The 17,313-nt window shown below is 43.4% G+C and overlaps 1 protein-coding gene across 6 annotated transcripts in view; it reads left to right on the top strand.

Annotated features, from left to right (window-relative positions):
- Nucleotides 1-17,313, top strand: part of LOC120052780 (catenin alpha-2-like) — a 654,154-nt gene that overhangs the window by 581,418 nt on the left and 55,423 nt on the right. For 5 of the 6 annotated variants that reach the window (XM_038999899.1, XM_038999900.1, XM_038999895.1 and 2 more), the window contains 3 exons: nucleotides 7,622-7,714; nucleotides 11,306-11,462; nucleotides 13,106-13,306. In XM_038999899.1, the coding sequence (XP_038855827.1) occupies nucleotides 7,622-7,714; nucleotides 11,306-11,462; nucleotides 13,106-13,306 (451 nt within the window). The remainder of the gene's footprint in view (nucleotides 1-7,621; nucleotides 7,715-11,305; nucleotides 11,463-13,105; nucleotides 13,307-17,313) is intronic. The other variant, XM_038999897.1, reaches the window with a different exon arrangement.

The raw sequence follows: 17,313 nt of genomic DNA, 5'->3' as shown, positions 1-17,313 counted from the left end.
GGACGTACTGCGTATGGTAGAGAAATTAACATTAAATTCTCTGGCAACAGCTCTGGTGTCACGCCCTGACCATAGTTTGCTTTGTATGTTTCTATGTTTTGTTTTGGTCAGGGTGTGATGTGGGTGGGCATTCTATGTTTTATGTCTAGGTTGTCTATTTCTGTGTTTGGCCTAGTATGGTTCCCAATCAGAGGCAGGTGTCAGTCGTTGTCTCTGATTGGGAGCCATATTTAGGTAGCCTGTTTTCCTTTGTGTTTTGTGGGTGGTTATTTTCTGTGTCTGTGTTTCACCATTCGGAACTGTCTCGGTCGTTTGTCAGTTTATTGTTTTTGTTCATTGTTCAAGTATTCTTATTAAAATGGATACTTACCACGCTGCGCATTGGTCCTCCTCTTCTCATTCCAACGACGAGCGTTACATCTGGTGGACATTCCTGCAGTCAGCATGCCAATTGCACGCTCCCTCAACTTGAGACATTGTGTTTTGTGACAAAACTGCACATTTTAGAGTGGCCTTTTATTGTCCTGAGCACAAGGTGCACCTGGGGAATGATCATGCTGTTTAATCAGCTTCTTGATATCTGTCAGGTGGATGGATTATCTTGGCAAAAGAGAAATTCTCTCTTACAGTGACTTGTAAACAAATCTGTGCAGAAAATATGACAGAAATAAGCTTGTTGTGCTTATTTCTGGGATCTTTTATTTTAGCTCATGAAACATGGAACTAACACTTTACACGTTGTGTTTATATTTTGTTCAGTGTAGATTAATGATGTGCACTTTGTGCTGACCTAAGGATGCTTAAAGAAACAGGGATGGGACACTAATACATAAGCATTGTGTGGAATTGGAGCAAGTCACCTGAACCAAACGATGGACGGAGGTAAAAGAAAACCTTCAAAGAATTTCGGTGACTTTGAAAAAACCCTCTTGAAGTAAATTGTGTCAAAACACCCAATTATCGAGAACAAACAGCGTGATTCATCGACAGAAACAAGAAAAAGACTACCATATGTAATGAATTCAACTCAAATGAAACAGCAAACAAAAAGACACTACAACAACTTCAGGTAAGACACTGTATTTATTGTTGTCCCACTTTTACAAATCAGAGTCACTTTGAAATGTTTATTTTCTTCTGTAACACAATACAGTGGGGCCTAAATGTATTTGTGTGACAGAAATGTTACACACAATATCATACATAATTGCTCATATTATTTCTATTTTGTCTTGTCTTTCTAAGGTCCTGCGGAAAAACATAAAAACCTACTTAAAGAAGACAAATGCTGTTGCTCGTAGGGAGCGTTACGAGACTGGTGGCGGACCCCCAAGTAAGACCAGAGACAGATGAGCTGGGGGACGTGTTAACCGGGATCATTAATAGCCAGCAACACCTGGAAGGTATCCCCGATGGTGACCATTTGAACATTTCAGATGGGGGACCATTCCAATCCTCATTTGGTAGGACACATTCATTCAACAGTTGCCATCTCCGGACTGCAGGGAATATGTAATGTTGTCAGTCGTCTCTTAATAAACTCCCATAATAAAAAATGATGTAATGAACTCAACTCTTGAAGAAGTAATGGTCTCTAATGCAGCAATTGAATCATTTTCTAGAGGCTCGGAGGGGATGAGACAGGATGAAGGTCAGCCTGCTACATTTGCAGCAGCTAGGAGGGAAGATTGTGTCACCAACCCGGGCCAGAGGACAAAGACAAGGAGGCTGAGCGCGCATGAGAAACTGGCCATGGAATGTCATGAACGCAGACTAATGCATTTAAAAGAAGAGCCTGATATGAAGATACACATCCTTCATGTCGAGTTGGCTATAAAGGAGGGAAACATGAAGCAGCCACAGTACCAATGTTCTTCTCGAACCAGCACGAGTTTGGGGGTCCTGATACTTCCATTTGTGAATTAAAAACCTTTTTTTTTTTTTACGTGGCTATTGTTTGCTTTAATCACTTGAGCTTTCTTTGTTGTGAGGAGTACTGCAAAGCAAAAGCATCTTCAGCAGGCTTGTCAATTTCTGAAATTGTCTGCCCCGACCCCGCGGGAACATCTGGGTCATCCTCGTCTTCAGCGTGAGGATCTGGGCAGCCATGGCGGTTTGAGTTAATTGTGAAGCACTGCTGTTGCATTATGACAATGCAGCATCTTGGTTGAAAGTGCAATGTGTTTCTGAGAGACTGGAAACAACTCCATACACCGAACATGCACTCCGCTCCACTTCTGGTACGGATATGAGCTGGGTTGTATCGTTGTTGTTCAGGTCCTATTGCATGAAGATAGGGGGTGAACAAGAAGTCGGTCTGTGCATACCCACTGTCACCAAGTATGATTTCACTACGTTGTCCTCCTGCAAGCTGAGCATACGAAGAGGAGTTTTGGAAAATCATGAGTTGCACCTTCACAATGTGCAACAATGTCGGTGAACTGCAAATTGGGAGTGCGCACACTTTGTACGTTTATTGAGAACCAGTTGTATTACTTCTCAGCACCTGCTGTAGTGGAACACTTGATGGGAATATGACATCCATCTATACAGCCAATGACTCCAGAGAAGTTCCCATATTCATAGAACTCTACCTGGTAGTTGGCTCGGGCAGCAGCATCAGGGAACTTGATGTAATTGTTTATTCTGCATAGAGTCGAGTAACTTGCATCACACAAATCTCCTGTTTCACAACGGAAGGTTCCAGATGCCAACAACCTCAAGGTGATCAGTACTTGTATGGAAGGAGGGATGGGCCTTCCCCTAAGAGAGTCAGATGAAAGCCTTGGCTCAAGCAAACAAATTGTCAGCTGCATTTTTCTTTGTACATACGGAAACGGTCAAAGGAATTGATTTCATCAAAATCAGTGGGTTGTTCCTGTCTATAACGGTCCTTCTGTCTGGCCTTGGTGGTGCTCTTTGATCATCATTGAAACCTGCCTCTGGCCAAGTTTAATGTAAGACTTCACTTAGATCTAGATTGACTCTAATCATCCTTCTGGAAATCAGACTTTTTAAAATCTAGATTAGGGCAAGTCTGAGACTATTTTAAACCATGTCTGAGAAATGCCATTTCAGTTAATGCAGTTTAAAAGTGCAATTTCGTCTATATCTTGAAGCATTGTCAAGTTAATGATTCTGCTTTGGTTGATGTATACTGTAAACCATCCAGACACATCAAAGACACAGTCGTCCTTCTGCACTGAGCTGCAGGACAGGAAGGAAACTGCTTAGGGGTGTTACCATGAGGCCATTGGTGATTTTAAAACAGCTACAGAGTTCAATGGCTGTGAAGGGAGAAAACTGAGGATGGATCAACAACATTGTAGTTACACCACAAGAATGCTCTAAATGACAGAGTGAAAAGAAGAATAAAAATACACAGGATACAAATATTCCAAAACAGGCATCCAATATGCAACAACACACTAAAGTAATACTGAAAGGAATACACCTTTTGGACTAAAAGCAACGCCTTGTGTTGTGTTGGATTTGCCCCAAACATATCACTGAGTAACTGCCTCCTTATTTTCAAGCGTGGTGGTGACTGCAATATATGTGTGCAAAGCTCGTACTTATCCAATAAGACTCCCAGCTGGAATCACTGCCACATGTGTTTTTAACATGTATTTACTCAGGGGGGGGGGGGGGGGGGGGGGGGGGGGGGTGAATACTTATCTAATCAAGGTACTGTGTATTAGTATTTTATTTTTCATTCATCTTGAGAGAAGAAAAAAAACAGATTTTTCTTCCACTTTGACATTACGGAGTATTTTGTGTAGATTGTTGACAAATTAAAATGACCGTTAAATCTATTGAATCCCACTTTGTAACACGATAAAAAGTGAAGAAATCCAAGGGGGGGGGGGGCGTTTATATTCTATAGACTCTGTGTACGGTTTAACTGGAGGTATAGTACAGAGATATGGTGCAGAGAGGTATGGTTCAGAGTTCTGGTTAATTTATGTACAAAGGTACAGTACACTCTCTGCCAATATGAAAAAGGTGAGGCTTTTAGTTTGTTGGAACGTTGTTTACACACGTTGTTCTCGTAAGACGCGATCACACACACACACACACACACACACACACACACACACACACACACACACACACACACACACGCGCGTATAGACACACGCGTTCGTTCCCTCACACAAAGGAGTGCAATCCATCAAGTCACTCATAGCTGTCACTAGTAAAGGGAGACACAGGGCCTTGAGCGAGGATCTTGTAACACAGATTTGATTTACCTCAATTTGCCTCAGAAAGTGTCGTGTGAGCTAAAGGAGCGTTGATACGCCTTGGCACTACCTGCCGCCAACAGGCATCTGTCTTTTTAGCTTAGCTTCAACGTATTCCCAGAGTGTTGCCAACCTAATTCATTTTGGGGCAACATTAGATTGATTACGCAGAATTTGGCAGTTATGACAATGAAACAGTGTAAAGTAAACACAGTGAGGTAGAGAATGTGATGTGTGTGACATGCTTACGGTGCGCCTCCAGTGCAGTGTGTGTGTGTGTGTGTGTGTGTGTGTGTGTGTGTGTGTGTGTGTGTGTGTGTGTGTGTGTGTGTGTGTGTGTGTGTGTGTGTGTGTGTGTGTGTGTGCGTGTGTGTGTGTGTGCATGTGTGCGCGTGCGTGTGTGTGTGTGTGTGTCGCCTCATGCCTGAGTGTCTGAAACTCCCAACGTAGTGGATTGACTTTGTCTTCAATTGGTCTGTTTTTTTTTTATTACTACTGTAAGCTGGGCAAATAGTGTTCAGAGAGAGAGAAAAGAAAAGGGTTCTTCCCTTCCTCCTCCCAGCTAGTGGAGACATTGGGAATCCACAGCAGGTGCAATGACAGAGTATGCCTACCTCTTGATGTTGGAAAGAGAGAGAGAGAGAGAGATAGTTAATGAATTCATGGCTGGTTGTATTCATGATTGAGAGACAAAGAGGGTACTTCTGAAAGTAGGCACGAGAGAGAGTACCTTTAGCCGTAGGAAAAGAAAGAGATATTACCACTAAGACGTGTTGGGAAGTGAAGGGAGAAAAGAGAGACTACCTTTAGCTGTAGGAGAGAAAGAGATATTACCACTAAGACGTGTTGGGAAGTGAAGGGAGAAAAGAGAGACTACCTTTAGCTGTAGGAGAGAATGAGATATTACCGCTAAGACGTGAAGGGAGAAGAGAGACTACCTTTAGTTGCAGGAGAGAAAGAGATATTACCGCTAAGACGTGTTGGGAAGTGAAGGGAGAAGAGAGAGACGACCTTTAGCTGTAGGAAAAGAAAGAGATATTACCGCTAAGACGTGAAGGGAGAAGAGAGACTACCTTGTAGTTGCAGGAGAGAAAGAGATATTACCGCTAAGACGTGTTGGGAAGTGAAGGGAGAAGAGAGAGACTACCTTTAGCTGTAGGAAAAGAAAGAGATATTACCGCTAAGACGTGAAGGGAGAAGAGAGACTACCTTTAGTTGCAGGAGAGAAAGAGATATTACCGCTAAGACGTGTTGGGAAGTGAAGGGAGAAGAGAGAGACGACCTTTAGTTGTAGGAGAGAAAGAGCAAGAGAGCATACCTCTGTACATAGGCAGGTGTAAATTAAACCGAAGAGGTGTTCCGTCAGGAAGGCCACCTGGCATCCTAATTGTACAATGAAACGCCTTTTTGCACCAATAAGCCGGGCTAATAATTTAGGCACACTCAGGATCTCCGGTAATGAGCCTCAAGGCAGTATTTCACCACTAATGACTGAGACTCGTTATATACACGACTGTGCCACCTTACAGGTGCCAATTTAGGCTTATCCATTTGGTTCTGATGGAAGGAAGGAGTCCATTGTATAAGGCCTAGGCACAATGGCCGCCACTCTTTTGCCAATTATCGTCGAGTTCTCCATGTACCTTTCTGACATTTCCGAGAAATTATGTTTTGTAATACAGCAATTGGATTAATTGAGTACAGTATCTCACCCTGCCACCGTCTTAACAGTAGTGCTGTCAGCACAGTAGAACAGAAGAAAGCTGGTCGACTTGTTCTTTCTATTCCCCAATCTCTCTCTCTTTTTTCTCCGTTTTATTCTTTCTCCCTTCTTCTCAGAAAAATATGCCCTTGGGATAGTCCAGTGTAAAATTCACATTGTAGTCCTTACACTCTTAGAAAAAGGGTACCAAACGGGTTCTTCAGCTGTCCCTGTAGCAGAACCCTTTTTGGTTCTAGGTACAAGCCTTTTTGGTTCCATGTGGAACCCTTTTGGGTTCCATGTAGAGCCCTCTGTGGAAAAGGTTTTACATGGAACCCAAAAGGGTTCTACTTGGAACCAAAAGAGACCTGTAACCAAAAAGGGTTCTTAAAAGGGTTCTCTATGAGGACAGCCGAAGAACACTTTTAGGTTCTAGATAGCACCTTTCATTGTAAGAGTGTATGCGATTTGAGTAATTCAAATATCCGCAATTTTTCGGAAATGAAAGAGAGACGAAGAGAGAGGGAGAGAGAGAGGGAAGGAGTAAAGGGTGGTAGAAGAGAGGGGTGGAGGGGGTAGGGCATTCACAAGGATTAATTTAGTGAATTCTCTCACCCTGCCACCATCTTAACACTAGTGCTGTCAGCACAGTAGAATAGAAGAGAGCTCTCTCTCTCTCTCTCTCTCTCTCTCTCTCTCTCTCTCTCTCTCTCTCTCTCTCTCTCTCTCTCTCTCTCTCTCTCTCTCTCTCTCTCTCTCTCTCTCTCTCTCTCTCTCTCTCTCTCTCTCTCTCTCTCTCTCTCTCTCTCTCTCTCTCTCTCTCTCTCTCTCTCTCTCTCTCTCTCTCTCTCTCTCTCTCTCTCTCTCTCTCTCTCTCTCTCTCTCTCTCTCTCTCTCTCTCTCTCTCTCTCTCTCTCTCTCTCTCTTCTCTCTTCTCTCTCTCTCTCTCTCTCTCAGAAAAATATGCCCTTGAGATAGTCCAGTGGAAAACTCACATTATAGTCCTTATGTGATCTGAATAATTTTCATATTTTGGGGGAAATTATAGAGCAACGCAGAGAGAGAAAGAGATGGATGGAGGGGGTGGGGCACTTACCAGGTCTCAACGCAGGGGAATAACAAATACCAATCTAACAGATGAGCAAGCGCAAACCCCGGTACATATTTTGCCCCGACATTGCCTTACCTATCCAAGCATTAAATCCCCTGCCGCCGGTACAGATAGCTACAGACATGAGTTAAGGCTGTGGCGAAGACAGCCTCCTTCAGGAATCACTATCTGCACACATTATAAGAGGCTAACCAGTGTGAGCGTTAGTGGGGAAATTGTGCTGGGTTTCAGGTGAAAGCCAACAGACCATCGCTAATAGTAATAACAAGGGTACGTGCATCGTGAGAGAAAGAATATGATAACAAGCCTGTAGTAGGCAGAGTCTTCCATACCTGTTTTGAAGAACTGAGCTTTGTCTGACGTTTGTTGCCATCTAATGAACATGAAAAAGGACATTCGAGTTACCAAAAACACAGACTAGCCAACCCTAATGAAGTTTTGATATTTGTCTGCTATTCATTTGCTATTGTTTATTCAAATGACCAGAATGGTGTAGGTGCAGTTATTAGACTCTTATAGTTGTTCAAAAGTAGCTAAGTCTTTGTGTCTTCTCTCTTGTTATAGGTGGCTAACCTGGCCTGCTCCATCTCCAACAACGAGGAGGGTGTGAAGCTGGTTCGCATGGCTGCCACCCAGATCGACAGCCTCTGCCCACAGGTAAGCAGCACCTCACTGTGCTGTGTGTCGTAGATCCCGTTCAGTAGAGAGAGAAAAAAACAACATTTTGAAACATAGTGAAAAAGGGGAGGGTAACTACCTGGACTTTTTTCCTGAACCAATTGTTGTTTTCCATTGCAAAATGTGATTGTGATGCTACGCCCTACTGAACATGACCCTGGTAATAACACCAGCCATTGGAGGTACCCGGTTGAGGTGTTTTACATTCATTTGAGAGTTTTTTAAACACACTGTGTTATTTGGTTCCCATTCCATTGGAAAGAGAGTGCATTGGGAAGTGCCATTGAATTGAGAATAAGTGTATATTATTAAATATCTCTCCGAATAACTATACTCTAAAACCAACTTTTTAACAATGATAAAAGAAAACCCACACAGTGCTGGGACATGGTGAGCAAGACGGAGTAGTAAAACTTGAGTACGAATGTGAATCAGTGGAATGTATAAACTTTGCCGGAGGGCAACTTTGTATTGGGCACAGGCAGCGTTCCTCATCTTAGTACTGTGTGTGTCTGTGTGGGTAACAAGAAAGAGAAATGGAACACACAAAGAGAGAGAGGGCAGAGAGAGAGAGGGGGGGGGGCAGAGAGAGAGAGAGGGGGGCAGAGAGAGAGAGAGGGGGGCAGAGAGAGAGAGAGGGGGGCAGAGAGAGAGAGGGGGGCAGAGAGAGAGAGAGGGGGGCAGGGAGAGAGATAGAGGGGGGCAGGGAGAGAGAGAGAGGGGGGCAGAGAGAGAGTGACTGGGAGGGAGAGGGAAAAAGATAGAGAGGACAGAAAGAGGGGAGCACAGAAAGAGATGAGGAGTGATAGAGGGAGCGCAGAGAGAAAGAGAAGGAGAGAGGGAAGGGTATAGGAGAAAGATACAGATGGGAGCTCTAGCTTCCCGGAGCAGTCTTCCTCTGGATGTCTGGCAGAGGAATAGGTGGGAATCGATAGGTTGTTTCCAAGGGTTGGGGCATTTTCACAGGGGACCCTGTGCTCACTAACGGAAGTGAAGAAAGGAGAGGAAGGAGGGATTAAGGGAAGGGGCAGTTCTTAACATTCAAGGTGCAAGACTCTCGAAGACTCACACCGGGCCCACAGTACACCCACAGAGAGCCACTTTTTAATAAACTGACCTCCACTGAGTCAAGGCTAGTATTAGAAAACTTTGGAAGGTGATTGCAATTTTTAAGTTCCCAGCTGTCGCTTTTGCTTGGCAACGGCTCAACATAGAAAAAGCGCTAAGCAATAGAGGGAAGAGGGATAAGTGACACAAAGAAAGAAAAAAGAAAGAAAGGTGGGGGCAAAATAGATGGCTGTTATGACATTTTGAAAAAGCCCTGTCGAAGGCCAAAGAGGCCGACACGTGAGCTTGAATAAAAAATAGTGATACTAGCAAGACTAGTGTGCGAGTTTGTCTTTTCTTTAGAGTAATCACATTATTCCCACGTGCATACAATAAGGTGACTCAGATGTGTGTGTGCTTATTGGAATTTTGTGTTTTGACAGGAGGTCGGTTTGAGAGGGGGGTTAAAGACAAAAGAAAAATGGGGGATAGAACAAAAAACTGAGGGTTATGTAAGATGAGTGTGAGCGACCCCGGTGTATTACATGACTGTCTTTACTTGATTCCAGGCATCATTAGTGGCTGTCAAACCCTGAACCCTGATCAGACTCTTTAGCAGAGTCTTTAAGGCTTAATGGAGCTAAAAGTAGAAACTGTAAATTCAAAGAGTAATTCATGTGTTTGTTAACTTTTAGATATTTTTTTTAAATGTGTGTTTTTTCCTGATTTAAACAGGTATAACAGACATTTTAGTTGTCTTCTGATATAAACAGAAATTAAATGGTAGAAAGATGCATGGAACATAGTGAGAAGGCCGGTGGGTCCAGGATTCAATCCCACACAGGCAGGGATTGCATATGTGCTCAACGTACCTCAGCAAAGACTTAAAATATATATATTTTTTTCTTTATTTTCCTAGCTTTAACAAGCTAATGGACTTATAAAAAAAAACGTTCTGGATGAATCGAAAGCACCAAATTTAAGTAGAAAATAAGGGAAAACTATCAGAGCCTGCTGAGTGGCGCAGCAGTCTAAGGCACTGCATCGAGTACTAGTGGCGTTACTACAGATTCGGGTTCATTCCCGGGCTGTGCCACAACCGGCTGTGGCCGGGAGTCCCATAGGATGGTGCATATTGGCCCAGCGTCGTCTGGGTTAGGGGAGGGTTTGGCCAGGGGGGGGCTTTACTTGGCTCATCGCGCCACAGCACCTCCTTGTGTTGGGCCAGGTGCCTGCAGGCTGACTCCGGTCGCCAGTTGAACGGTGTTTCCTCCGACACATTGGTGCGGGTGGGTGTTAAGGAGCGCGGTTAGGCGGGTCATGTTTTGGAGGATGCATGACTCCCCCTTTGCCTCTCCCGAGCCCTTTGGCAGCCATGAGACAAGATTGAAATCGGGGAGAAAAATGGGGGTAAAATTGTGGGGGCGGTGGGGGAAATTTTGGTTGTCTCATCTTAAGATGGTTTCTCTGGATAAGGGCATCTGCTAAATTACTGAAATATACCAAATAAAAATATATTTTCTTGATTGGTTAAGTCATACAAGCCTACATCAGTAATGGCACGCTGCCTATTGCTTTACCATTCGTTGTTGAATAAATATGAATATATTAACTGGATATTATCCATGTAATGGACACATGCAGTACTGAAACATTGTCTATCTGTTAGATCATTAGTTCTCATTCCTGGGAATAACAATGTTTCTTCTCCTATGAAGACATCCAGTTTTCCAAACGATCCTGCTGTTCAATCTGCTGGAAATGTACCCAGAGAACCCCCTCCCTTAAAGGGATAGTTCACCCAACACAAAATGACATACCCAAAACCAAAGTCTTACCTTGTCTGTAGACTATAGACTGCACAATGGCTAATGACATTAATGCCATTTTCAATTTGGGTGAACTATCCCTTTAATGTTCTTAAGGAAATTGACTGCAGAAAGGGATCTAGACTGTGCTATAGCCTACTGTACCGCTGATGCGGTCCATTTCACACCCTCTACTCTATCTAGCGGGTGTACCAATGCTCATGCAAGGCTTCTTACTTATTAATTAGTCTTAATGTATATAGCAAGGAAGTTCATCATTGAAGTACAGTCGTGGTCATGGCTAGTCATGCAGAGTGTCCTTAGAAGCCACATCACTATTTTAGTCTAGGTCAGGGGTTTGAAGTCAGAAGTCTTGGAAAGCCACCCGGTTATATTCCAGCCCAGCAACAACATAAGAAAACACATGATTCCACTTAACATGGTCTTCAGTCTGGAAAGGAGAACGATTATATGATTATCTTCATTAGATGTGTTAGTGCTGGGCTAGAATAAAACCCTGCATGGCCTGTATTGTAAGCACTCCAGGACTGGATTTGGAGATCCCCCTTGACTTAGGTGGTCCTACACACACACACACACACACACACACACACACACACACACACACACACACACACACACACACACACACACACACACACACACACACACACATAAACACCTTTTCTCTCAACCTTCACTCTCTACCTCCCAGGTGATCAACGCGGCCCTCACCCTGGCTGCTCGGCCCCAGAGCAAGGTTGCCCAGGACAACATGGACGTGTTCAAGGACCAATGGGAGAAGCAGGTGCGCATCCTCACTGAGGCCGTCGATGATATCACTTCCGTGGATGACTTCCTGTCCGTGTCAGGTATGGAATCGGGAAAGATTAGAAGATATTGACAATGTTGTACACAGTTAAAATTAAGTGCTTTTTAACACTAATACTAGTTGCAACTGAGCTCTCACCAACAAGAGGAGGCTGGTGGGAGGAGCTATAGGAAGACAGGCAGATTGTAATGGCTGGAATGGAATAAACTGTTCCAATAATTCCAGTACAGCCGTAACAATTAGCCGTCCTCCTATAGCTTCTCCCACCAGCCTCCACTGCCACCAACATATCGTCTCTCGGATTCTAACTGTTTATTGTATAACAGTTCTTGACACCTGGGGACGTATGTATCAAATGTCTCAGATTAGGAGTGCTGATTAAGAATCAGTTTTACCTTTTTCGTTTCAAATGAAAAAGATTACATGGACAGGGGGGGCCTGATCCTGGGTCAGCGCTCCTCCTCTGAGACGCTTGATACATACAGCCCGAGATAATGTAGAGTCAGTGTGTTTGTGCAATGTATAGGTAAGTAAGGTGTTTTTCCACTGAAAGACGCATTTATCCAACATAGTTTCTGCTTCCATTTAGAGAAAGGAGAAAGCTTTCTTGTAGATACCTATATGGCTTCTAATGATGATGACTGTGATATATTTAATACAGATGACCATGATAATTAAGTGATTTAGTCATTAGGAAATACAACGGTTGAACAGAATATTCTCTCCTTTTACGGGATTTAAGCTTTGTATGCCATAATGGGTAAGTGGCTATTGACGCAGTTCCAGGACAAAAAACATGCTTTCTCGAGTGAGTGAGGGAGTGAGTGAGTGAGTGAGTGAGTGAGTGAGTGAGTGAGTGAGTGAGTGAGTGAGTGAGTGCGTTCGTTCGTTCGTTCGTTCGTTCGTTCGTTCGTTCGTTCGTTCGTTCGTTCGTTCGTTCGTTCGTTCGTTCGTTCTTTCGTTCGTTCGTTCGTTCGTTCGTTCGTTCGTTCGTTCGTTCGTTCGTTCTTTCGTTCGTTCGTTAGTTAGTTCGTTCCATTTGGGATGCATGCTTAGTCCTTTCATCTGAGCAACACCCTCGTGGCGGTGGGGTCACCCACTTGCTGTGTTCCTCTGATGGAGCTTGTTAATAATGCTACAGTAGTCTGGGTCACAGAGGTGACAAAGATAAGTTGTTCAAAAAGATTCGCTTTTCAAAAGAGGACACACACACACATGCGAGCATGCACACAGACGTGTAAGCACATACACACATGGGCATACACGTTCACACACAGTGTAGGTGACCGTTATGGGAGCATTGTTTCCAAAACACGTTCCACGGAACTCCAAGGGGTACAGTTTATGGTTTTTGCCCCAATAATCGACTAATAATCCAGCTTTGATCATTTGAATCAGCTGTGTAGCGTTAGGGGAAAAAACGAAACGTGCCCCACTTGGGGTCCCGAGGACCGAGTTTGGGAAACGCTGTGGTAGAATATTTTGAAAGACTACCACCTCATTCTGCAACTGTCTATAATGTCAATGAATGAACGGGTTAGAATGATTGTGCAATGAGTTTTAGGGATATCTGGGCTTTCTCTTTTTTATCAAGCAGCAGTTGTCCCTCAAGTTACTAAGCTATGCCATGAAGCATGTTTGTGCCTAATGAACACCATGCCTCCCTTTATCTCTACCCCACAGAAAACCACATTCTGGAGGACGTGAACAAGTGCGTGATCGCCCTGCAGGAGGGTGACGTGGACACCCTGGACCGCACGGCGGGCGCCATCAGGGGCCGGGCGGCCCGCGTCGTTCATATCATCAACGCGGAGATGGAGAACTACGAGCCAGGCGTTTACACCGAGCGCGTTCTGGAGTCTATCAAGCTGCTGTCTGAGACCGGTGAGTTGGTCGTAATGTGTACACACACACACACACACACACACACACACACACACACACACACACACACACACACACACACACACACACATACACACACACACACACACACACACACACACACACACTAACCCTAACCCCACAAACACATAAATACACCAGTGATGGTTCCTCAGAGGAGGAAGGGGAGGACCATCCTCCTCAGTGAATTTCTTCTCAATTAAAATTGTAAAACATTTAAAAAGTTATCATTTTTAGATAGAACTGTAGTAAATATATTTACGTCTTCAAATAATTTATTAAAACACACTGTTTCGCAATGAAGGTCTAAAGTAACCTCAACAGCACTCTGTAGGGTAGCACCATGGTGTAGCCGGAGGACAGCTACAGTAGCTTCCGTCCTCTTCTTGGTACAGTGACTTCAATTCAAAACCTAGGAGGCTCTTGGTTCTCACCTCCTTCCATAGACTTACACAGTAATTATGACAATTTCCGGAGGACGTCCTCCAACCTATCAGAACTCTTGCGGCATGAACTGACATGTTGTCCACCTAATCAAAGGATCAGAGAATAAATCTAGTACAGAAAGCCTAAGCTACAGATAGCTAGCACTGCAGTGTATAAAATGTGGTGAGTAGTTGACTACTAGAGAGAGAAAGACAATAGTTGAACAGTTTTCAACAAATTAATTTCTTCAAAAATGAAGGAGAAGAGAGAGAGAAAGAGAGAGCGAGAGAGAGAGAGATTTCGTCATTTTTTTTCACTTACTTAGCTAGCAAATGCAGCTAGCTAGTTTAGTCACTCAACACCCGACTCAAACAGAGGGATGCTATGTTAGCTATGTGGCTATGACTATCCAACACAGCACTGGAACTCTTCCAAGTCCAGGTAAGCTTTTGGTTTTATGAATTTATTGCCACCGGGGCCTCCGGTGTAACTGCTTACTAACTATACACTGTAACGTTACTGCATGATTGTAGCAGGTTTACTAACACATTAGTTATATTAGTTATGTTGATAAGACAGCTAATATGGGGACAATTATGTAGGCTGTGTGTTGCGGTTTGGCTTGGAAAGTTTTTTTCGCCTGGTCACATACAGCTTATGTGTTGTTCATTAAAGTCCACAAGCGAAAGGAAAAGGTGAGAGGAGGAGAGTGCATAGAGGTGAGAAGGAATACAACTTGGCTGCTATGAAAGTGAACTGTGTTTATGCGTGATCAGGGGTGTATTCATTCTGCCGATTCTGTTGAAAAACGTTTCTTAAACGGAAGCAAACGAAACAGGGATAAAAATACCAGAATTAGTCCAATAGAAACTCTCGTTTGCAACTGTTGGACTAATCATTACACCCTAGATAAGCTAGATGCAGCCAAGAGTGCGCAAGGCGGTATTGAACGTGTCACTGTCTGTCCATGTGTAGTTGCCTAAATCTATCAATGTTAGATTGAACTGGGTGAATGGAATATGAATGACAGTCATCCAACAGACTGAAATAGAAATAACGCCATGCTCATGGAAAAAAAGAAGAGTAGGGCTGTCCCCGACTAAAAGAAATCTTGGTCAACGGAGAGTCGTCTGTTCTTTCGACCAATCGATTGGTCTACATTTTGTAAGTGTATTTTTCCATATATAGACACACCCTATGTCTGAATAAACTCAACTATAGGTAGGCTACTGTGCTTGTCTGATGCTTTAATCAAAATTCTATCTAAATGAAAATTTAACACATCTAGAAGTAACATCTATTGTCATTGCCGATATGTAAAAATAGCCTACATAAAGCCAACAAATAAAAACATTGCAGCCTGCAGGTAGAAAATATCCTGAGAAACATAAATATATTTCAAGTCACATTGGCTATGCATGGCCTGTCTGCAAGGAACTTGAAACATTGTATCAACTATTAACTCAGTAAGGGCCAAAGCTGGATGCTAGCAAACTTGCAACATTCTATAAAATATTCTGGGCCCTCAGAGTTTCCAGCACCAGTGAGCTCTGGAGAGACAGACACAGCTGTGGGCTATTTGCGCAAGTAATCAGGTAGGCCTTTTTTTATGATGTTTCCACCGGCTCAGAGCTTGAAATATCTTCCCCCCTTTGATGCTGAGTTGTTATCGAAAGGGAGAGAGCTAGAAATATTTTTCAAATAGGCTACGTTGAGGAACTATTGTCATTCTCATTGGATGTCAAAATAGACTTTGTATACTTGTTGTTTGAGGCAAAGAGAAAATTACTTTGAGAAGCTCCACAGGGATGGTGAGTTAAGACAATCGGAAATAGTATCAAATAGATCCCAAAATGGGCACATTTATAAGCCTACATTTGCGCGCAGGCCAGGTAGCCTAAGCCTACTTCTATGCGTAATGTGTCCTTACTCAAGATTGACAGGAGCGCTCCAAACAAAATGGAAGGAAATAAATCAAAACTTGTATACGCTCTGGAAACAACGTGTCCACTCCTACAATGACAAGGGTAAGAGTGTGAATAATGATATATTGATTGCATTAACAGAAATGATCGGAAAACATTGGAGATAAGAAATGATGGTAGTTAACGGTAAATGTACTACTGGTGATACTGGTGTGCCATCCCTGCGACCTCCGCGATGGATGTCGCATGTGGCCTAAATGTTTTCAAATATATTTGCCCCTGCTCAACTAAAAAAATCTCAGTCGACCAACAGCCTATCGACCAAACAATCGTCCAGTCGACTAAATGGGGTCAGCCCTTTTGAAGAGGAATGAAAAAAGGTACTAGTAGACACCATGGAAACATGGGCTATGACTAAGCCAGCCAATCAAACTGTTTAATACAGTTTTTCATACACAGCAGGACTGATACTGGCCTACACTCACAGCTATAGATGTTTTGTGTCTAGTTGATTGATGCCGTGTAAAAAATGGGAACATACAGTATATATACAGTTATGTATTTTCCCTCATGTGTACATTCTGCTCTGTACAAAGCTGTCATCAAGGCAGAGGGTGCCCACTTTGAAGAACCTTCAATATAAAAATATATTTTGATTTGTTTAATACTTTTTTGGTTACTACAGTACATGATTCTACATGTGCTATTTCATAGTTTTGATGTCATCACTATTATTCTACAATGTAGAAAATATTAAAAAAATAAAGAAAAACCCTTGAATGAGTAGGTGTGTCCAAACTTTTGACTGGTACTGTACGTTCTGCTGAAATGTAGGGAGGGGAGGAAGAGAAGGAGAAAGGGAGAGGATGGAGAGAGGGGAGAGGTGGATGGAGAGAGGGAGAGGAGGGAGAGAAGAGAATGGGGAGAGGACGATGAAGAGAGGGGAGAGGAGGATGGAGAGAAGGATAGAGAGAGGGGGATAGATACAGTTCACCAGGGATCAATAGAGGTGCTTTATGGTGCAGATCAGATGCGCATGGCGGCTTTTAACAAACACCACCGCCACTAAAACACAAGGAGGGGAGGAACAAGCAACAAAACAGCTCTCCATCAAAGAGAAATATAGTTAAGACGAATAAGACCCCGGTCAGAGTCAGTCTCAACCCCCCCTCGCCTTCTACATTTCAATTAGCAGCATCAATCGAGCATGCAACCGCAACCAAACCCCATGAAGGTTAATGTGCGACACGTCTCCTCCTTTGACTGAGCGGGCGTTAGCTAGCTAACGGGTTTGAACAGTTCAAAACTCGACATTACCATGTTTTTTTCCTTGCTCTTTTTTTCTCTTCCTGAAAAAAAGGAGCGAGGCAGGCAGTTTATATTCATTTCACTGAGGGCAGGAGGGGGACAGGGAAAGAGTGGCTCCGACACGAGTGTGGTTTGACTCTCATTAGCCTGTAATAACCTCTGATAAGGGGAGAACACATCTTTATGAATTCATATCATTATTCATCCACTGTCTTTTTTTAGGCAGCCCCCAAAGTGACTTTGTGGGGCATGGTGGTACAGTATAGTATCTCCCAGACAGGTACGAATCCTGTTGGCCGGAGATGTGACCATGTGCTCTTCACTGTA

Source organism: Salvelinus namaycush, chromosome 8 (assembly GCF_016432855.1).
Source record: "Salvelinus namaycush isolate Seneca chromosome 8, SaNama_1.0, whole genome shotgun sequence".
Classification (NCBI taxonomy): Eukaryota; Metazoa; Chordata; class Actinopteri; order Salmoniformes; family Salmonidae; genus Salvelinus; species Salvelinus namaycush.
The sequence above is the reverse complement of the archived record's forward strand: the minus strand, read 5'-3'. Positions and strand labels throughout refer to the sequence as shown.